Raw genomic sequence first — 24,038 nt, forward strand, 5'->3', positions numbered from 1 at the left:
GTAGTATAATATATATATATATTATATATATATGTATGTATGTATGTATGTATATATATATATATATATATATATATATATATATATATATGTGTGTGTGTGTGTGTGTGTGTGTGTGTGTGTGTGTGTGTGTGTGTGTGTGTATGTATAATACTTCTCCAAGTTCTAAATATCAAGTTTTCTTCGTTGGTAATTTATTATTTGTCAAAAGGCAACCATTACAATATTGTTTCGTTCACGATTAACAAATTTACAAAATGATCTCTTCGCTGCATTTTTAGTCATTTTCTCATCTTAAACATAGTAAAAACACCATTTTGAACAATTTATATGGTTCATAAACTGATATACTCTGCCATTATTTTCGTTACGAAGATTACGACTATACTGTATTCATATGAATAAACTTCAATTATTTTTCTACGTTTGTGAATCATTATTGTTATATTTTTAGTTTCATTTTATTTTATTGAGCTTGACTTTTTCAAAATTTATATAAAATATTTTTTAATATAAAAAGTTTTAATTATAAATTTTTGTTGCATCCATTACGATCAGTATATACAAACTGAGTAATGTGTCAGTTAGATGATGAACCTATATATATATATATATATATATATATATATATATATATATATATATATGTGTGTGTGTGTGTGTGTGTGTGTGTGTGTGTGTATTCTGCATAAACAAAACCAAGACTTCAAAAAAGGTGTTGATAGCAACAGAAAGTGTATTTTATTTTAAGTTACAATTGTTTCCATACCAGTTCGACAATTTCAAGCATTATGGTGTTTGAAAATTTTCACAACCAGCATTTCTTCAGACTTCTTGAATAAAAACACTCTTGACAATTGAACATTTTTTCATAACTATATAGAACCATATTTAATCAGAACGATAACGAATTTTAAAATATTAAATAATGATAAATAAAATAGAATCTTTCACTCGAACTGTTGTATGAGGACTAATAAATATAATGTATTCTTTTTCTTTTTTTTCCTATTCAATAAAATATTAACCCTAAAATGGTCTTATATCTAAGTAATAAAACAATCGACAATTTGTAAACATTGCTTGCCACAAATGAGCGAATACGAAATTAAAAATTAACGTAACGTTATTGCAAGGTTGTTATTGATCATATTATAAATATAGAAATATAATTAAAAAACTCCTTTTAAAAAATTAATTATGTGAAATAAAGAAATATAGAAATCTAATTCAGAAATTCAATGAATGGGATATATAAAAAAATTTAAATGGCTACGGGTTTTTTATGGAAACTTCTTATGACTTGGTTTTTAATAAGGATATGAAAATTAGGTGATATATTAATATTTGAATGGGCTTTTTTTCACGGAGGATGTCTCCAGGGTAAACGTTTTTTCACATGCTTCTTTTCCGTTAAGGGAATTTTCTTTAAACAATGTTCTATTGTCAAGAGTGTTTTTATTCAAGAAGTCTGAAGAAATGCTGGTTGTGAAAATTTTCAAACGCCATAATGCTTGAAATTGTCGAACTAGTATGGAAACAATTGTAACTTAAAATAAAGTACACTTTCTGTTGCTATCAACACCTTTTTTGAAGTCTTGGTTTTGTTTATACATTATATTAATGCTCAATTATGAAATATGATAATTTTGTAGCTTACTTTTTAAGTCATCTTTCTTTGGATTAAAATATATTGGCATATGAAAATTTACTGAATTACACGCACCCAGTAAAACTCAGTATATTACATAAAGTCTCTCTCTCTCTCTCTCTTACTCTCTCTCTCTCTCTCTCTCTCTCTCTCTCTCTATATATATATATATATATATATATATATATATATATATATATATATATATTCCATTTCGTTACATTTAGCAATTAAAAACAAAATTATTTTAATTTTTTACTCTGCATTAGGTACTGTTGTGTCCTACGCGTTTAAACCAGTTTTCTTTTCATTTTATGTGGACAATCTTTGTACTAATTCCGTTGCCCACAATCGTAAGATTGTTTAGGAGTTAATTTTTCTTTAGTTCATCAAATTTAGTTGGTGAAGTCATTTCTTCTTTATTAAATGCCGTTTAAATATCGATAAAGACTAATGATACGTTGGCAGCGTTCTGAGATATGTTGTACTGTTAAATCAGGTTCATTTACTCGTTTATTAAAAATTATTCTGATTTCTGCTCCCGTATCTTGCATTAATCCTTGCGCAAATAAAAGCATTAAAAATGTTAGCACGGAATTCTGACGAACCTTGATTTAGAACGTTTCTTCCTACTCAGAAATGGCATTTGTTTTCTTTAATCTTACGTCTCGATAATGGAGTTTTTATTCGCAGTCTTACATAATTTTCGTGTTCAAAATCGAGTTTGTTTTTAACTTATGGCTTTATTATTATGATAAAAAAATTATTTAGAATATATAAGCAAAGTATTTTTGCGAGCATTCAGCAGTCCAGTCATAGTAACGGTTATGTTTGATCCGACACGAATCCAGCTCTTCGTTACAAGTGTTGAGCAACCAATGTCCAGATTAGTTTCATGTACGAATAAGTCTAAATTGCTTGTCTCCAGTGGCATACGATAAACAATCGAATTACGTTGGTATAATTACAAAAATGTATTTACAGAAGTAGAGAATAGTATGTTTCAAAAAGTCTGCGTCGAATAATCTGGTTATGACTACCATTATGACTGCAACGACACTTTGTCTTAATTTCACTTATAGACGTTGAAATAAGAATCAATCTAAGTAGGGTATATCAGTTACCAATATAACAATGTTTATGTATTTTCTCAGTTCTATCAAAGTGGCGACGAGCAAAAAGCACTTGAATCGTGGATTAAAGCTACTCAAGTCAACAGCAGTTACACAGAAGCATGGGAAAGTGTGATCGTGTCTCTCAATTACTTAGGTAAGTAAATCATTCAATAGACCAATAGAAATCTTTTCGGTAGTTTGTTGTTGTTGTTTTTTGTTTTACGGCATATCAACCCTTTTCACGTTATTGAATGCCGAATCCAGTGATTTTGAAGAACAATTTTTTAATAGAATATATATATATTTTTAAGTTTAGTTGGGACCCTAACAGGTACTACCAGTCCGGGTCCGAGTGAACCTGGGAGCAATGGCAATTAAAGGGTGGTTCCACACTCCCCAGAGCCCCCAAGCTGGGGCCCCACCATCGGATATAGTTTAAGGTCATATCCAGGACCTTTTCGGTAGTTTAAATTACATGATACAATATATTTCAGAACATATGAAATAAATATCGATAATCGATATTATGTTTGATATCGATTTATAGTGTCATCTTGATGTTTTGTTTTTTCAAAATGTTTCAGCTGATATAACCTCCGATCATATTCAGGTATTGAAATTTTTTATCCCAAAGTCAGGAGCCAATATAAAATTTAGAATTGAAATTTTTATTACATTCATTGGAATAAAGTGTCCTGTTTCTCTTAGAATTTTGAATTTTCGCATTGAGTAAACCCTTCACATTGTATGAGAAATAACTTTCGAATTCACGATGAATTGATTTGTAAACAATGCTTTACTATTTGCATCACTGATGGGAGTGAATTATTCCAGTCCCATTTTTAGGAAATAAAAACAAATACAGTCGTTTTAAATAATAACAAAAAGTTTAATGAAATGATTTATAAATAAAACTGTTTAATGATTTATTATTCTTTATTCTATAACAATCTTAATTTGACTCATTAAATAAACCAAATCTTAAATGTATGTTTTGTATTGCTGTAGTTTTTTTTTCTACATGATAGAACGATAAAATTGTCGCCTTAGAAAAGACAACATGATTCCAGTTCTCTTTCATGAAAACCCGTTTTCTTTTTTTCTTTCTTTTTTAGTGCATTCCATCTTCTAGTTTGCCAGTTATGTACACATCCCAAGAGTGATATGAGCCTTCTATCATGTCTGAAAGTGACACAATGTTTAATGGGCGAGATCGGAGATGCGCCGTTGTACAGCTCATGCTCTCTACCGATCCAAGTAATGACAAGAGGACAATTGCCAGAACCTTTAAAATGCATCGCAACGAATAACACAGACGTGCCCAAGATGAGGAAAACAATGTTTCCGGCCACGGTTATGGCCTTTGGTGAAGTTTCAAATGAGGACCACGTATTGCCAACTCAGATTTTCGAAGTCAGCTTGAAAGTCAACACCAAAATGTACCAGGATTTGCTGAAGAGTGTGGTGATCCACTGATGAAATCACGTGACTGCTGCAGACGTTGGATGTGACGGCAAGACTCGGCGCCTGCCTACAAGTCCCAAGAGACCCAGACTTGACTTCAGAAAGAGTGATACGACTTTGTATCCTTCTCTGAATGGCACCATTTTTCCGCTGGTCTGAACCAGCTGGGCTACTTCGTTTGGTCCTACGTTGAGAACATCACTAACATAACATCCCACAATCAAAGTCAGTCTGATCGTCGCCATCAGTTGAGTGTTCGCTGAGTATTCACCAAGTTCCGCCGGCGCGTGTGGAAAAGGTATGCTCCCAGTTCCGGACCTGTATCGAGGCGGTGATTGACGCTTTATGCAACTACATTAAATAGATGACAGCTCTACTAAAAGTCACCTTAATTGATCGTTTCAATAAAAGTTTTAAAATAAAACTGTATTGTTGCTTTCTTAAGGGCGACACTTTTATCATTCCACCCTGTATTTCTATGACGAATAAGAAGACTTCTACAGAATTATGTACCGTTCACTGACCGATTGATCTCTTGTGGATTTAGTTTGCTTGTTCAGCTGTAGGTTATTACTATTTGTTACGTGTATTTCTCTTGTTTATTTTTTCTTATATTTTCCATCAACATGAATAATTAGAATATGCATTATTTGTGGCAGAAGGTATTACAGATATGTTAACGATTTGAATTAGGCAAACATTTCGAGTGATATATGATTGGAATTAAAGCTGGTTGTTATCGTCGGCGTCCGTTGATTCGACTGATAATTTCAGTCATTAGACAAGACGTGACAGCAGGTTGTTTGTAGTTTATATTTAATTCTTACGTTTGTCAAGTATAAACAATATTCGGTTGTGTTAAAGACAGGAGGTAAGAAGCTTTATGGAGACAAATAGAATGGAAGACATAAGAAGGACAAGTGTGAATCATGCAAGCAAGAAAACGATTTGAAAAGGTGGGAAAAAATCGAAATGAAATTATAAAAAAGACACTGATCGTAAAAGAAAAAGAAAATAAGTTAAGGAAAAATCAAACATGTTTATATATTTATAAAAGTGAGAATGTGTATGTGAGTGAACACTTCTCAACCTATATACTCAACGAATCTTTTATCTACACACGTGAAATTTGGTATATAGAGTATTCAGACATATGAAAATCTTTTTGATCGGTTTTTACCCGAAAAAAAAGCTGCTAAGAGGTCAAAATAGACGACTTCGTACGTGAGGGTGATAGGATTTTTACATTTGTCAACTGTTTCACGAATGCGCATGCGCAGGATAGAAACATGACAGATTCTTTATATTAAAAATAAGTAGGCCGGAAAACACTTTTTAAATTGTGTCAAAATGGCCTAATGGTTATCGTACTTGACTTACTGTCTTTATGTTTTGGTTTGGATCACAGCTTGAGTATTTACTTACAAAAACTGAACTGTTTAAAAAAAACATACTTCTCGCGTGCACATGTCTCAGTTTCTGTATGAATTAAAATATAATACTTATGCATATTTTACGACCGGGCAACGCCGGACAACCCGTTGGTATGAAATAAACGGAAGTAAATAAGAGAGGGATGAAAAGAGTAAGAAAAAAAGGAAGGGAAGAAGCAGTTTAGTAGAATGTAGACCTTTCAAATATTAATTCTTTTGTCTAAACATGATTGATATTAAAAATGAAAATCTTTCATCTAACATTAAATAATTGATAGTTGAAAACCAAACCCCACACACCTTTAGATAGATTTTTATCAGGAGTACTGTTACAAACAAGCTCACCTCGACGGTAAAAAATGGTACTCCCTTTGATACCGGTACGGAGAAACCAGGAGAAAAAGAAGACGCAAGAGGTGTGGCGTGATTTAGGGACACAGACGAAATAAGCCACGTGAAGTGGTGAGAGTTTGTGTCCATAAAGGTTGCCAAACTAGAAAGGAAAATTATCAGTATTCGTTTATACATGCATCAGTAAAATACGTATAGGCGTATAGAAAAACGGTGATCAAGGAAAAATCCCATTTGCAAAAAGTTCCGGTGCCGTAAGCCATGGTTGTCCAAAGCCCACAAAACAAGCAGTTAACAAAAAAAGTAGAAAAGAAGAAATGAATAAATGAGACTAAATGCTGGAACTCTGCGGAGGATTTATAGAAATTAAAGTCCTTCGAAATAATTTGGAAACGTGCATCGCGAAAATTGAGAATAAAAATACATAAGTTATGAAAATGCCGTAATCCAAAACCCATATTCGACTCAAAAGAGGTAGACAGGGAGAGAAAGAAAGAAGAGACAGAGGTGGATGCTGTTCATGAGTGTACGTTTCTGGTGTACTTAAAAATGTAGTAAAATATGTAAAAACTTGAGATAAAAATAGAGTATAAATTATTTATTTGAAAACTATACTTTACAAATTTCAAAGACGTACCACGGTTTCATTGCAAGAAAGATAATTCGTTTTTAACTCGATTCTTCGATTTGTTTATCATTTCGCGAGACTCTAGATTTTTAAAATCCCTTGCAATGAAACTATGGTACGTCTGTCAAATGTGTAATATATTGTTTGTAAATAAATAATTTGTATTTTATCTCTCACATTTACGATCGAGCACTTTAATGATTTTTCAACGCATCATGATTCCAAATAAAATAGTGTACACAGTTTGGTTTCATTCTATTATATTTGTTGCGGTTATCATCGTTTTTGTATTGAAAAGAAAAACAAAATTGACTTTTTGTCTACCAACAGCCTTTACCCGGAAGACTATTTTCTTACTGACTACCAGCTAGCCATTCTTGGGATGAAGTTCAGAGAACGAGAGGAAGAGAAAAAGAGGGCGAGTGAGAGAGACAGAGAGAGAGAGAGAGAGAGAGTGAGTGAGAGAGTGAGAGAGAGAGAGAGAGAGAGAGAGTTTAGCAAATTTAATGCAAGACTAGCAGTTTTAGTTTGAATACGGAAGCATCTTTATGTATTTTGACATCGTAAAGTAAGTCCCATATTTAGGCTTTTGTGGCTGTTTAATACTTGTAGTTTGTAGGAACGAATTTGATTATTATTATTATTATTATTATTATTATTATTATTATTATCATTATTATCATTATTATTATTATAGATGGTAACATTTAACGCGAGTAAGACTAAGCTGCTCTCCTTTAACAATTATAAGACGCCTCTCCAACCACCGATATTCATAAATAACATCCTGCCTGAGAATTCTTCCTTAACATTCACGGGCAATATGAACTGGAACAAATACAATGAAGCCATCGCGAAAGCTGCCGCCAAAAAAGTTGGTTCACTCTAACCTGTACGTCTACAAGGCCACCATTCGCACATGCATGGCGTTTTGTTGCCAAATCTGGGCTGGTGCATCTACCATGAATCTCTCTTGGATAAGGTCCAAAAAAGAGTCTTCCGTCTAATAGTTTCCACCTTGTCAACTAAGCTCCAACCCTGTCCCATCGGCTCAATGTTGCATCCTTGTGCCTGTTTTACAAGTATTTTAATGGAATGTATTCTGGTGAACTCGTCGCACTTGTGTCCCTCGACGTAGATATTCGCGATGAATCCCCTAAGCAACAAAATCACACCCTTCACTGTTGAGGTCGCTAAATGCCAGGAAGCTTTCTACTCTAATAGTTTCTTCTCTCGAACAGCTAAACTATGGAATTTCTTTATAGCTACCCGCTTCCCTGTCTGTACTGATATTCAGAAGTTTAAATGTAAAGTAAACCAACATCTTGTTAATCTTTCCTATGCATGCTCCCGAATAGTAGTTTCTTACGTCCACGTGGCGATGTGTCCTGTTTGAGGTTGAACGTGAGTAAAAACATTATTATTATTATTATTATTATTATTATTATTATTATTATTATTATTATATTTGTTACCTTTTCAATGCTGCGATGTTTTACACCGTTTTCTTTTTCACTCAAAAGGCAGGCTTTTACACCAAAAGCCGGTGAGCATAGTCAAAGAGTTAATTAGATAAAAAGCTCCTGACGTAGGATGTTTGCTGTGCTAAGCAGAACTGACTTCTTGAAGTACGGTGATGTTGTAATGTATTCCCAAGAAGTTCAACTGTTTTTCAAGATCATTTCATGTGGTGTTTCTTTGTGCTTCATATCTGTGGTAGTTTCTATAAATCCGATAAGTTCCTGTATTAGTTTCCGCATTCAAGGGTTTTCCTTAATTTTTCGGCCGTTGTCATTATTATTATCCGTTGTGTTTTCTCAAACATCCCTCTGACTCCAATCTTCATTCTTTTTTTCAAAGTTTTTTGGATTGTTCCTAGTGCTCCTACTATTATTGGTGTTATCTTGAATTTCTTCATATTCCACATCATCTTCAGCTCTCTGGACAGTTCAAAGTATTTTCCCCGCTGCTCACTCGCCCTGTGTTCTGCTGGAACGGACAAATCTACGATCTGACGGGACTTTTCCTCCTTGTTAACTATTATAACATCCGGTCTTCTGGCTTGGATGAGTTTGTTTGTATATCCATGTTTAATAGGATATTTTACTTTCGTTTCCAAGCACTGCTGTCGGTTTGTACTTGTGCCATTTGTCTGGTTGTTCAAGGCGTAGCTGTTTGCATAATTCCGAGTGTACTGCCTTTGTCACTTGATCGTGTCTATTCTTATATTTGTATTCTATTTTGGCCTAGTTTACTGCATTCGCTCATTTATTATTTTTTTCTTTGTCCTCGGAGTCCGCAGTTGTTGTTTTCGTATATTTTGTCGATCTTTTCCTTATTGTGGTTGGTTCTTATAGCGTTATTTTGTGCGGCTATTATTAGAGATTCAGTTTCTCTGTTTAGGTTTCCTTTTCGTAGCCATGTCCAAGTATTTTTATGAATCGTCCGAGTAACTGCTTCTCTTCCCATTTTCTTCTTTTCTCGTCTTATTCCTTGCCTCTCTGTTTTCTTCTTGTTCATTTTTTCAGTATCTCTTACTGCGGTAATTATTCTTTCGGTGTTATGCATTATGTATTTTTCTCATTCTTACACGTGTCATTTACGCAGCTTTTGTTATACAAAACAATCCATTTTTGTTCTTTTCAAATAGAGTCGGTCAGTATCATCGTTTGGGTGTAGTATATTGTGCTTGTTTATAAGGTTCCTAATGTTCTAGTCGAGATGTTTCAGTTCTTCTTTCGTCCACCCTATAAATGGTCCAGAGTATCTTACTAGTGACACTGACTTTTATTGGGTTTTCAATATATAGCTATTAGTGTTTTTACTCCATAGAGGTGTTCACACATGTCATCATCAAAGAATTCTCTTTGAAAACAACCGGTGGTTTTCTTTGGAGTCTGAGTGATAAGTCTTACCAGATTTCTAGTTCTTACCACCTCTTTAAATAATATTTGCAAATTAGTTTGCATTATCGCAACAGCCATTTACCATTGATTTCTCGTTTGTAGCGACTATTGGTCTTGACTAAAATTTAGGTGGCAATAAGCTTTCCATATGCCCAGTCCCTTTCGCACTCATCCAGTGGAGGTCTGGTTAGTGCTTTCTCTTCTCGGTCTTTCTATCCTCTTTAATACTTCTCGTTATTATTATTAGTAGTAGGAGGATAAAGAAGAGGAGGAGGAGAAGAAGGAGGAGGAAGACAGGGATGAAGAGGAGTATTCATTTGTTTGACGGTGCATCGACTGATTCAGGTAAATACAGCACATGCTGAATTAAATATCTTCAAACATTTATGAATTAATTAGTTTTAAGTCAAATATTTAATAAAAAATAGATTTAATTGACTCAGACATAGTGTAAAGTGTAACGTGAAGTTTTATCTGGTGTCGTCCAGCTTCTTCCACGGATTTACTGCAAGTGTATACATATACAAAGACGCACAACTCTACTTTATATAATAGTTTAATGTTGTAAGCGAATTCCACGACTATTTTAAAAATATATTTTCAAAAGGTATTAGCTTTAATATATAGACAAAATTAGAATGCACAGAGGTTGTTTATTTTGGAACGGAGGATAAGATTGTGATTAGCGATGGCGTTGTCAGCTTTTCTTGTAGGTTGGTCGTTTTATGCGTGTGAATTGAGGTAAGTTTTGCCAAGAAAAACATTTTAGCTCCCTCCAAAATACTTGTAAAGCGACATGTAAAATAGCACGTATCTAATGGATTAATTTCCATGTCCGAACATATTTTTACATAGGATCGACATTACAAGTACTTCCATGCAATGCGCCACAATAAGCTCTCTGCACCGGTTCCCTCTGGATTGGTTGGTTGGTTGGTTGATTGTTTTTGTTTTACGGCATATCAACCCTTTTGGGTTATTTAATGCCAAATCCAGTGATTTTGAAGAACAATTTTTTAATAGAGTATATTTGTTTTTTAAGTCGGTTTCTATTTAACCCATAGTTGGGACCCTAACAGGTACTACCACTCCGGATCAGAGTGGACCTGGGAGCAATGGCAATTAAAGGGTGGCTCCACACTCCTCAAAACCTACAAGCTGGGGCTTCACCATCAGATATAGTTTAAGGTCATATCCAGGACCGGTGCCCTCTGGATGTAAATACCCCGGACTGACAGGAAAATGCGCGAAATCTCACCACTTCAGTGTAGAAATTCGTAAATGCCGGAAAGCTTTATATCTTAAGATTTTTTCTTATATAGCTCGCCTTTGGAATTCCCTACCTGCTCACTGTTTTAACAAACTGTGCCAGAAATTCTCCGATAGATATGATTCCAATTCACAGTAGCCCCTTACGTCCAAATGATACTTTGTCTTGAAAGAACATATACAAAGAAATATGTTTAACAACCACACACATATCCAAAGCATTAGTTGAAATGACTTAATTACGTGATAACTGATAGTAACGTTTAATGCTGCTAACACAAATCTCCTTGTCTTTAATAATTATAAGAAATCTTTTAAACCACCAATTAACATGGTTATAATACCCAAGAATCAAACATGCAAACTCCTAGGCCTAAAGTCACATATAAACTGCTTTGGAACAAATATGTGGAAGGTACTCTAAGGTTGCTGCAACGAAAATAATTTCCCTCTAACGTGTTAGAAGACTTCTCTTACCTGTCAATATCCTATACTTCAACAAAACCACCATCTGCTTATGCATGGAATATTGTTGCCTGTCGTTTCTTCTTAGTGTTCAAAGAAAAGTCTTAACTAATAGATCAATCATTGCTCAAACTGACAATCATTTAAACTCAATCCCTTTACTTAGGTCTTCTAATTGATGTGGACTCAAGGTTGGAAAACACCGAACACGGATTAGGTGTAAGAAAGATATATCGACAAAAAGGTTACAAGGATGGGATAAAGAATAAACGGAGCTTATTATCCCGTGGTATCTATCATGGGTAGTCGTACGCGCTGCGTACTACTAGTACTCCTGCGAATTCTATGGTATTACGATACAGCTCTATGAGAGGGTTATTTCACATCGTAGTATAAGATGGGAAGAGTCCATGATGCTGGAAAGTTTGGTCTCACTGTCTATCAATAATCTAAGAGTTTTTTCCCCACAAACTGAATTTAAATTCAATGTGAACAAGCATCTCGCTGCAATACCCCTCCCTTAATATGCCCTAAAAAATTGGCACTTAATGCCTAGTAGCACCTTAAGTTTCATTGTTCACTATACCTGGTTTTGTAGTATATTAAATTAAAAAGAAAAGATCAAAAGTACTGTTAATGACTGTCTACAAACGCAGCACAATTAAACGTTTATAGTGGTCTAATTATTTTGGATGCAAAAATAAATTGAAGACACAAGGTAGAGATTCTTAGAGAAAGAGAAACCGACTCGTATTATTTTAAAGGTATCCTTCTTCTAAATTAGATTTCCTCTCAAGTCTGACGTAGTTAGACACAGTTAATCAGTCGAGAACCACATCACTCTATGTAAAACTATATAAGATATTAACTTATATATACTTGAGAGCCAAAATAATGAAAAGAATATTATCTTATCATAGCTCTAATGATCAGTTTTATTTAGTGTAAGACATATTGTAATATGTTGGGTGGAGGTGCGTTTATGAAGCAAGACGAGATAAAGATTATATACGATTATATAAAGGTTATATAATTATTGGAATTTATTTCAAGCAATGCCACTTTAAGTATATTCGGTCCCGCGCTAATGAACGAGGAGACTTACGTCCAAATTTTGAATATTACTAAATGTAAAATAGGCGAAAAAATGCTAATAAAAATAAAGTCCGCCTCTTTTTCTTTCTCTCTCTTCTCTTTGTCTCTTCCCTCTCCGTCGCTTTCTCTCTCCCCTCTGTCTTCTTTCATTCTCTCTCTTTCTCTCTCTCTTTCTTTCTTTCTTTTCTCTCTCTATCTTTATATATATATATATATATATATATATATTTTATATATATATATATATATATATATATATATATATGTATATATATATATATATATATACATCTCACTTGCTGCCTGTTTAAATGTATGTATGTATGGATGGATGGATTTCGACAGAAGATACGGATTTTCACAAGATCACTTTCGTTTTAAATCGACCCTTTGGATGACAAATAAAAAAAAATTGGCTAAGAACATTAATTTCTTCACCATCAACTACGCATTTTTTCTACTGGGAGGGGTCGGTTTTTTCGCCGATATTTTCGAAAGTCATCTCCTCTTTTCGATTGACTAGCCTTAATTTAAACCTATGTTTGTCAATGGGTGCAACAGCAACGACGTGACGTTTTGTGCCTCATGTTCTGTGCCTTCGCGGTACGGGTTCGAGCCTGCCTGTCTACTACCACTTTTTTTCTCAACACGTCCAAATACACAGACAACGCCGGGCAGCCAGGCTAGTGTGTGTATATATATATATATATATATATATATATATATATATATATATATATATATATATATATATATAATGGACGACAGATAGCTAAAAATGCGCGTAACCTTGTATAACTTTTATGCACGTAAATATATTTTTATGCACGTAAAGATATTTAACTATCAAAATAGTTCAACAGCAGATATCCTAACTGTAATCTCTGGACGTGTATAAGGTTCTCTAGACAAAATAGGGGGGTAGAGCGTAATACCTCGATATATCTAATTCCTTTGACAGGGTATGGCACAATGGTCTTCTAAGGAAAATTAGATCATATGGTATCACTGGAATGTGATTTAATCCTTCTTAAGTAAGTGAAAAAATTCAGGTTGTCCTCGACGGTCGTACATCTAAACAATATGATATTTTGACGTGCCCATTTTGAGGTTAGCTTTGTTATACGATCGTGATAAATTAATTAAAAAAAAATAATTTCCTCAAGTTGCATGGAAGAACGCGAGAAGCTACGCGCCAACCCTTTTTGCTGTCGCTGTCGTTGTCATTGTCGGTTCACTTAGTCGTTTTAATTCCTTCGCGTCTCGGAATTGTAACCATTAAATTTATTTATTTTTATTAATACGATATTGACATATCTCAGTATCGTCACAATATAAATGCAGGAGCACTTCAGGCGTCTATCCTTGGGCTTTTATCATTCCTGATATTGATAAATGACGTCCCTGATAAAATTGTTTCTGAGATGGATATATTTACTGATGACACCACTCTCTATAACAGGCACAAGGGAAAACAAATAAATACATATCTAAGGAAATGGCAGAAACACTAGAGGATGACCTCCAATCTGAAGTGGAATGGGGACAAAAATGGATGGTCACATTCAATGCTGCCAAGACTAAGCTTGTTTCATTCAATAACTACAAGAAACCTTCTCTAACATCAATAGCAATGGCCAAGAACACATTACCCGAAAGCACTTCCTTTAAACTCCTCGGCCTAACGATTACAGGGAACATGAACTGGAATAGATACATTGAGAGCATTACCAAGGATACTGCGAAGAAGGTGGGCTCCCTCTACCGTGCTAGAACACTACTTACGAAAGTATCCTGTACCTCTATAAGGTCACCATTCGCCCATGTGTGGAGTACTGTTGTCACATTTAGGCTGGTGCATCTGCTACTTGTCTCTTACTCCTGAACGGAGTTCAAAAGGGAGTCGCCAACATGATAGGTCCTGAACCGTCATCTAGGCTTTAGCCTCTGTCCCATCGACGAAATGTTGCGTCTCTCTGCCTGTTCTACAAGTATTTTAATGGTGAATGTTCTGACGAACTACAAGCACTCGTATCCCCTCAACCTGTATACTCTCGACAAACCCAACAAGCAGATAAATCCCACCCCTTCACAGTACAAATCCCTAGGTGTAAGAAAGCCTTCTACTCTAATAGTTTCTTCCCCAGAACTGCTAGACTTTGGCACTCCCTTACGGGTTCTGCCTTCCCAACAGTACTGACATACAGAAGTTCAAGTGTAATGTGAACAGACATCTTGCTACTCAACTCCCTTCATAATACCCCTGCAATCTATGTCCTCGATAGTAGCCTTCTACTTCAAAGTGGCACTGTGCCTTGTTTGGGGTGAAAATTGAATAATAAAAAAATATCTGAAATGCAAATTAAAAAATAAATAAATGACGTCTCGTCAATAAAAGAGTGACATGTTTTCCTTTTTCACTCGCATGTGGTCTGTAATCGTTTTTCTTCTGCATTTCCTACGAAATCCTAATGACGTCCCCTTAAATAGAGATGAAACGGTGATTACTATTTTATTAATTCTCTGTTTTCCTTCTCCAATAACATAACGTAAACCATCGCTTGTATTTTCATTTTTATTTATTTTTACTTATATATATATATATATATATATATATATATATATATATATATATATATATATATATATATATATATATACACTAGACTACCCGTGACCCATTGGGTTAGTATTTTATATTAGCTATGGAATTAATGTATGAGCGTGACACTTGTGACGTAAAGAAAATAGTTTTTTGTGACATAACAGAAACATTTCTAGGAAATTATATTAAAATGAAAAAAATAATACAGAGATTTTTATTAGTCGTTCTGTTTATAATTGTTTTTTGTTTTTCTTTAAACTTACATCCAATGAATTATAACTGGTTTGACATACTTATAAGTATATGTGTACTGAACAGATACCATAATGCTTAAAGTTAAATTCAAATTTTAATATATCTTTTAATTTAAATGCAAAAAAAAACAAACCAATTGGGGCACTGAAGACATACACAGTAAAACAATACGTTCGCTTGTCGCGTTGATTATTTATTTGTCACGCAAATTAAAAGAAACATTTTCGAAGTTATTTATTTATGTTAGTAGTGAAGAAGAAAATGTATGAACATTTTTTAAGAAAGGTGTATTAAAAACGTAGCATAAATTACAAATAAATGAAGGCAGTGGGTAAATCGCAGTTGTAAAATGCGCTTATGGTTGTCAACGGGTTAAAGTAGATTTGTTAGTAAGAAAATTGCGTTAAAATAACTTAAACGTAAATAAACGATGTAAAAAAATGCAGAAAGTATTAACAATTGTTTATTTGGATAATTTAAACGCGAAAAAAAAAACAATTGGGACGCTGAAAACGTTCACAGTAAAATAATTCGTTTTATTGTCGCGTTGATTTTTTGTTTATGCACGCATGCGCAACCGAAAATCGTAAACCGGATGTTGTGTTACAACACCCGTTAGAAGATCATCTGAGTTTTATAATTATATCGATATATGCATATGAAATATATATATATATATATATATATATATATATATATTGTCTAAAAAGATTTTTCTCTTCCTTTGTTCTCTTCTTTCTTTATAGATCTGATGATATAATAAAGTTTTATATAATTTTTATTCGTTATTTATTAACATTAATTGCTTCTTTTAACCTTGATAGTTTTTTTTAAAAAGATATTTGATTAAATAGCTGCATTTAATGTATATATATATATATATATATATATATATATATATATATATATATATATATATATATATATATACACTAGACAACCCGTGACCCGTTGGGTTAGTATATTATATTAGCTATGGAATTAATGTAGAAAGTATTAACAATTGTTTATTTGGATAATTTAAACGCGAAAAAAAAAAAAAAACAATTAGGACGCTGAAAACGTTCACAGTTAAACAGTTCGTTTTATTGTTGCGTTGATTTTTTGTTTATGCACGCATGCGCAACCGAAAATCGTAAACCGGATGTTGTGTTACAACACCCGTTACAAGATCATCTGAGTTTTATAATTATATCGATATATGCATATGAAATATATATATATATATATATATATATATATATATATATATGCATATATATAATATATGTATATATATATATATATTGTCTAAAAAGATGTTTATCTTCCTTTGTTCTCTTCTTTCTGATGATATAATAAATTTTTATATAATTTTTATTCGTCATTTTATTCGTTTTTTTTTTAAAGATATTTGATTTAATAGCTGCATTGAATATATATATATATATATATATATATGTATATATATATATATATAGAGAGAGAGAGGGGATAAAGGAAGGGGCTGACTAAAATATAAATACATATATATATATATATATTTAAATTAAAACTGATTATTGAAACAACGTTCAGGTATTGTAGAATTTTTGTCTGTCAGATTGTTTAACTTAGCCGTAGGAAAAGTGATTGAAGATGTGAAAGGTTCCTAATGATTTCCTGGCGTGATATACATACTTGTCGATTTACCAATGCATGTAATTAATTCACACTGCACGGAGAACAATCAAAACCAGCGCAATCTATTAAATAAACGAAGTCGTTGCGTAACAACATCTAGAGAAAATGTCAACATTGTTTAACAGAGTTCAGACGCATTTGTTGTAGAGTATGTAGTTGATGAATGAAAACATGCTTGTTTAATTGTCGCATCTTTATTGAAATTTGAATATCCTTTATCTATAATAAAAACCAATGTGTCCTTATTTTTATACAAAAGTTAGCAAGTAAAACACCTGCCAATTTTCACCGCCTGGCCGAAATAATTTCAACAACTAGTGAAATAGAGCCAGAAAACAAATAAAGTTAGGCAACTATCGCCGCTTAAAATTGATTCGAAAAAAAAAATGTCAACGATAAGGGTATACTAGTTTAATATTTCTAAAAAGCGTTGCTCTATAAAAATACGCTTAAACAAATTTAAATCATGCAGATTTCGTACTTATTATGACACAGCCAATTCTCTATTGAACGAAATATTGTAACTAATATGTGGTATTGGTTTCCAAAAGATTTTACAAAAACAATGACTCGGATATCATTAGCTAGAATCAAAACCAAAACATTTAACGCTCCAGTCGCATTCTCTGTCGTTTGAGCTATCCAAGATAGATAAGATAGATTAAAAATTAAATCACTTCAAACTATGAATGAATTTGCGCATGCGCAAAAGTAATCGAAATATAACGGCAAGTTGAAATGAACATTTTTCATTTTAACTTGCCGACATATTTTTGCACGTGTTATTTATCCATCCAAAGAAAGACTTTACTCGTTATAAATTATCCGTTGTGTTTTATTAATATTTCCTGTTAATTTCAGTGTCGGGTGACAAGTAGTTAAAGAGTTTATCGATTAAATATTTCACACATACATATACTTTTTTTATTTATATAGATAATCGCAATTTGCATTTAAATTATCAAGTAAACATTCCTACATAAGTTTCCCTTTAGCAGTCATCACTCCCGACGCAACTCTCTACCTGTATAAGAGCCAAATACAATGGAATACTGTTGTGACACCTGGACAGGAGCTGCTCAAAGCATACTATCCTGTCTTAACGAAGTTGAAAATCAGTTTCAAAACCTAATAAGTCATGTCCTTTTCTCTTCCTTGCAATCTTTTTCTCACACAAGAGACGTTGGAGCCTGCCTTTGCTCTATTGTTATTTTCAAGTATGTTTGATTATTATTGACTCTTGAAAATCCAGTATGTTATTGCTGTACATCTTGTACATGACTGACTAATTTTTATGATTTCAGGTTCAGCTGAACAGCTACAGCAGGAATTGGAATACACTCTACTAAACTGTGATTGTCACAAATGGCGAATTTAAAAAATGCAGTCTGGACGTGAGGACACTTTAGAAGAACGATATGCAATATAATTCTATTTTAAACTTGGAAAAAAAAAGTATGGAATTCGTCAGACTCCGTTTGGACTTTCTTGCATGTATCGATCATCGGTTTTGGGGTGGCATAAGAGATTCAAGTACCGCACAATCACGTTGACGCACCGGTTCTCGCCAGATCGCCGAAGTTAAGCAACGTTGGGCCTAGCCACTACCAGATAGGTGACCATTTGGGAAGGCTAGGCGCTGTATGTACCTTTTGGGAAGATTGGGCGTGGAGCCGGCACTCTCCCCATGTAAAAAGAACCCTCCACTACAAAAGCATCTACCAAAGTTGTAGATGGCCTATGCCCCCCCCCAGGGGCTCAAAAGTTATTGATGGTAGAGATTCAAAGAAGGCAGGAATCTGTCTGATGAGCGGTTTGGAAAGGGTAAGGAAGTTAGAACACCAGAGTTGATTGGTTAAATAAAGAATTTAGTGGATAAGAACTGTCGTGTGTCTATAGAGCCAATAAATGCACTTTGATGTCAGTGTGGGACACAATTATTCGCGAAGAATTGAAGATGCGGAAGATTTGCTCGAAGTTATTCGCAAGGATGCTCCATCCTTGTCACTGACTATTTGATGAAGATGAACATCAAGACAGTTCCTCACCCTCTCTATAGTCGAGACCTTCTCTCCTATGAGTTTTGATTATTCCCTAAGCTCAAGGAAAATCTTCGAGATTGTCATTATGAGACAATGGAGATGAAAGAGGCTGTAATAAGGGTCATTGACACGCTCACAAAAGAGGTTTTCCATGGGGCCTTCAAGAGGTTGTTGGAACGGCACCACAAGTGCATTGCAGCTAAATAAGATTACTTCGAAGGGGAATAAAGATTTTTGTGTGTACTATCAAGAAAAGTGCCCATACGAAAAAGTCTGGAAACTTCTTAAAAGCACCTCGTCTCTTTTACTTGATAACCTCTCATTTTTATTCGCAATCTTGAACTCTTGTCTTCTTTAGATTGAAATAATGTACGGAGTAGATCAATCTCTTCGTAGATATTTGAATGCTAAATTGCTATTTTCATACAAAGGTGAAAAAAATACTACTCTTTAACAATAGATATATAGACAAAAAGACATGTTCTTAAAAACAATTCATTTTTATCAGAAATACACTTAATCAAATTGAACATTTTATTTTTACTTAGTGATATTAAAAAGAAAGTAGGATAACATTTTGCCGGGTAACATGTATTATATTTATCGTTTATTCAGAAGAATAAAGCTTTATTGCATAAAACGTCGTATTTGTTTATTCACCGTCATTTGACGTTGATAATAAAGCCTAAGTAATCTCCGAATACGCCTTGAACATTAAAACGATGAAGGAAAGTTACATATTATTATATTATTAATATTAACTGAACGCCCGGCGTTGGCCCGTCGTACAATACGCTTAAACATGGTATTTTAATTTATGCAGATTGCCTACGTATCATTATAGCATCAATCCTCTATCGAATATTTTATATTACGAGAAATTTGCCTGGTGGACTAATAATTTGCAAAAAAATAAAAAAAAAATGATAATGATATTTTCGTTGATTAAATTCCGTCTGTGTTTGTATACAATACCACGTCAGTCGACATTTGGGCTTTACGATCTTAAAAATAGTCTTTCTTCTCAAATAGATGAAAACATGAATTTTTAAATGCACATATTTTGTGTTACACCTGACAAACTTACACCGGTATAACGTGAAATATTCCCCTTTAGAAATTCTTTTTATCTATAAGAGTTGAAAGACTATTTTTAAAAAAATCAGATTTTTCGATTTTCGATACTTATCGGATGAATTTCTGTACAAAATATGTCTAAGAATACTGCCAGGAATAAGAATTAGCTTTGTGTGAAATTTGCAAAAGATAGGTTCAGCCGTTTCGCACCTTATGAGGAAGGAACTAAGACACACGTGCACATAAAGTGATTTTATGTAATAGTAGAGATTCTATTGTATACTTTTTATAAATTATATAATTATTACTTTTTATAAATTATATAATTATTACTTTTTATAAATTATATAATTATTACTTTTTTATAAATTATATAATTATTACTTTTTAATGAAAACAGAAACATTTAGATGATAAAAATACTTTTCCTACGATCTTACTGAATATATTACTTTCTGGATTTAAGGCCGACACGAAGAGAGCGAGAAGATGTTCCGTAAATCCTTATCGTTGGTTCGAAACCCGGCACCTTTGCATCATATCTGGGGGAGACTCCATGAAAGAAAGCACTACTATATTGGAGAAGAGCAATTTAGAAAAGCACTCGAATATGAGCCGTACAATCCGACGTACAGAGAAAAAATCGGTAAGAATATTTATATCATGCCAACTACAGTAAACCATTTTTTCTTATTGATTAATGCCTAAATAGACATATCCTTATTAAAATTTTGCGTACACACACACGCGCGCACCCCCCCATACATATATATATATATATATATATATATATATATATATAATTTTTGCAATCTTCGAAAGTATATTGAAACACTATTTAATTCCAAGTCCGTCATAAGAAAACCCCTTTGCTTTTAAATCAATTTATCACTTACAGTTACCGCATTTATTTCAATAATTTACGCTAGTTCTAATATTATTGCAGCGATCATCAGTCGTTTACCAGGAAAAACTGTTGTAAGCATTAAATATATATATATGTGGACTTTCGTGTCTATTTCAATGTATAAACTCCATGACAACAACTAAATTGTTCTAAAATCCACACAGATAATTGGTTTATATTGGTTAAGGCTTTGAGTAGAACCAACCGCACTTTTTCATCGGTACACACACACACACACACACACACACACACACACATACACACACACACACACACACATATATATATATATGCATGTGTATGTAAACCTATATACAAACATATACATATATGTATGTATATGTTATGATAGTAATTAGGAGAGTAATAGAGATAAGTAAAACAAGGTTTTATATTTAGATAGCTCAATAGTGTAATACTAGAGCTATACATGTTTAAATTACAAGGTTACAATTAACAGACACTCATGCAGTTACTCATTTTGAAAATGTTATCTTTTATTAGTTACAACTTGCGTAGAAATATTTAAGCGCCAATGCATATAATTATATAATTGTTCATTTATAATAATTTTGCACAACATTGCGATCTCCTCAGTGAAAAGTAAGAACCAATTATTGAAAACATTTCTCATCCTATTAGCACACTATTCATTTTTATATACAATAAATGAGTAAAGTGCCACGCATACATTATCGACATTTTATCATAAAATGCATTTGCATATTCATATTCTTTCGGTAACTACAAACAGCCGACATTTCTCGTCTTGTGTTTGTAAACATGCTTCATTTTTTAAACTTCGAGTAGTACCGGAGAAAAACTGTCAGCATGTTATTTTCCCTGTCGAATTAGTCCCAAATAGTAGATCCTTACGTGAAAGAGGCACTGTAGCTTGTTGGAATCAAATAACAATATAAAATACGAACGTTATCTCCGCCATGGACGCGAACCTATGGTCGATACAATCGAAAAACGATGGCATACATATCCGCTTCAACTGTATTGTTATGTCTAGTAGTTTCCCCGACCATATTCATTACAGTTGGTGAAGTTTTTTTGTGTTTTATTAATGTTAATTTTAATTAATGTTTTTTTAGTTTTGTATAAATGAGGTTATTAATAGTATCACTGTCTAAAACTAAATGTCTATTTATTATAGGGCAAATAAGTAAATGGTTGTTTTGTTGGCGGTTGAATGAATATTGAGAATGTTCCGTTTGTGCTTTATAAAAATACGTCAGATGCTGTAAAGATTTGAGGTTATGTTCAATATATTTAAATTCTTCGTTTGGATATTCATTGCTGCGTCCTAGGTTCTCGAAGGAATAATTCAGTTATGATGTCTGATTTTATCTTATTACGGTGTGAATAGAAATTAATATAACCATTCCAATTGGTTGGTTTATGGTAGTATTTTTATTTTAATTTTTGATTGTGACTTACAAGTAGAATTTCGAGAAAAGAGTTTGGATTATGGTTTTGCTTTTCATGAATAAATGTAATTGTAGGTTCTTCTTTATTGAGTCGTTCGCTGATGTCTTTCCGTTTACTGGGGGTAAAATTAAGATAACATTGTGTAAATCCGGAAAGCACAATTAGCAGAACCCATCTTCACTTAATTAGAGTGTTAGTTAATCAATGGGAGACGCACAATAAGACTGTGTGGTGATGCACAACCGGCGCCTTATTAATTATTGTAATATTAAGGCCTTTTAGATTAATTATTTGGAAGGGCCAAGACGTTCCTTAGGATGTGGTATCAACCAATTCTCATTAATACTCTTCTGAATGTTCTCTTCGTATGCAGATATATTATTATTAGTAGTTGCATAGTCTGGAATTCTATTGCACAACGGATCTTGGGTTTCCCACTTTCGCCTCGCAACCAGGCACTTTCTTTGTGGTAAAATGTAGCATAGGAGTCCTTTTTTTCAAAAGAAATAGATGCATGTACTTCTTTCTTTCTACCAAGTGTTACATCCGCAGCTGCTGTGTTCGCAACATCTATTTAATCTATTGTTGCGTCAATCTCAATCAATAGGTCGTAGCTGTGTTACCTTTCCTAGTACAAATTGTGATAGTCCCTACACTACAATATTTGAAGAAAGCCACTGATAGTCATAACCCCCACTCGTTGTTTCCTCCGCATCTGCGAGTTGCACTGTCAACTGGGAACATCACCTGTCTGCTAGTGCTGATGACTGCGCATCATCAATTTTGACACCAACAACAGACAATGTTGCGTTCATTGTTCGACAATAGGCAAGTGTGGCGATAATACCTTGCCTCCCATTTCGATTCCTGAACAGTTTCGCGATGTGTGACCCAATTCATTACAGCGATAGAATAGTTGTGTTCTTTGTGCTTGTTGATAAGCATTCCTAGTACAACTTCAACTCCGACACTTCTTAGCAAATGATTATGAGCCCATATCGCTAGCTGGGGGAGAATCCATACTGTCTCTATTATGTAAAGATATGCAAAACTAGTGCTTTCTGTTGCTGTAAGTGGTTCGGTTCTTTGAGAATGTTTCAAAAACTTGTCAGTTTTAATTTGTCAATTCATGATTGTGTTGACAAAAGCCAATTACTATTCTCAGGTAAGCCTACGAAAATGGCACATCTGTCGCTCACATTACTAAACGGTGTTGAAAATTTTCATAAATTAGCTAAGTAGAGTCTGACTGTTTCTCTGTGGTGAAGTTGTCGGCTAATAAACTGTTGCCTTACAACAAAATGATCGATACCAATTTCTTTATAAACGGTGTGCTTTATTTCCTCAAAGTCTGGTTCATATTCAAGTTACTGGTACACTGCCTAAGTCCGTCCGGTTAATTTCAAGTGGATGACTGTTAATGCCTCTTTTATTTTGTACAATTTATAAATATTTCTTGACTCATTCGACTACAGACGGTTTAATCGCAAATCTGTCAAACACTTGTATTAATTGGATGTCGAATCTGCCTATTTTTATAGGAAGTCGCTTATCAGTCGAAACGACTCTCCATGATATGGGTCATTCTGTATCTTTACAAGGCGACTATTTGCCCATGAATGGTATTTTGTTGTCATATTTGCACCAGTGCATCTGCTACTAGTCCTTCCTTCTTA

General features: G+C 33.6%; 1 protein-coding gene across 3 annotated transcripts in view; it reads left to right on the plus strand.

Moving 5' to 3' along the window:
• Positions 1 to 24,038, plus strand: part of LOC145252763 (protein O-mannosyl-transferase TMTC4-like) — a 133,042-nt gene that overhangs the window by 107,342 nt on the left and 1,662 nt on the right. For all 3 annotated transcript variants that reach the window (XM_080112671.1, XM_080112680.1, XM_080112660.1), the window contains 2 exons: positions 2,806 to 2,920; positions 20,485 to 20,664. In XM_080112671.1, coding sequence (XP_079968797.1) covers positions 2,806 to 2,920; positions 20,485 to 20,664 — 295 coding nt within the window. The remainder of the gene's footprint in view (positions 1 to 2,805; positions 2,921 to 20,484; positions 20,665 to 24,038) is intronic.

The sequence above is a fragment of the Euprymna scolopes genome, chromosome 3 (assembly GCF_053919585.1).
Source record: "Euprymna scolopes isolate OS-2025 chromosome 3, ASM5391958v1, whole genome shotgun sequence".
NCBI lineage: Eukaryota > Metazoa > Mollusca > Cephalopoda > Sepiida > Sepiolidae > Euprymna > Euprymna scolopes.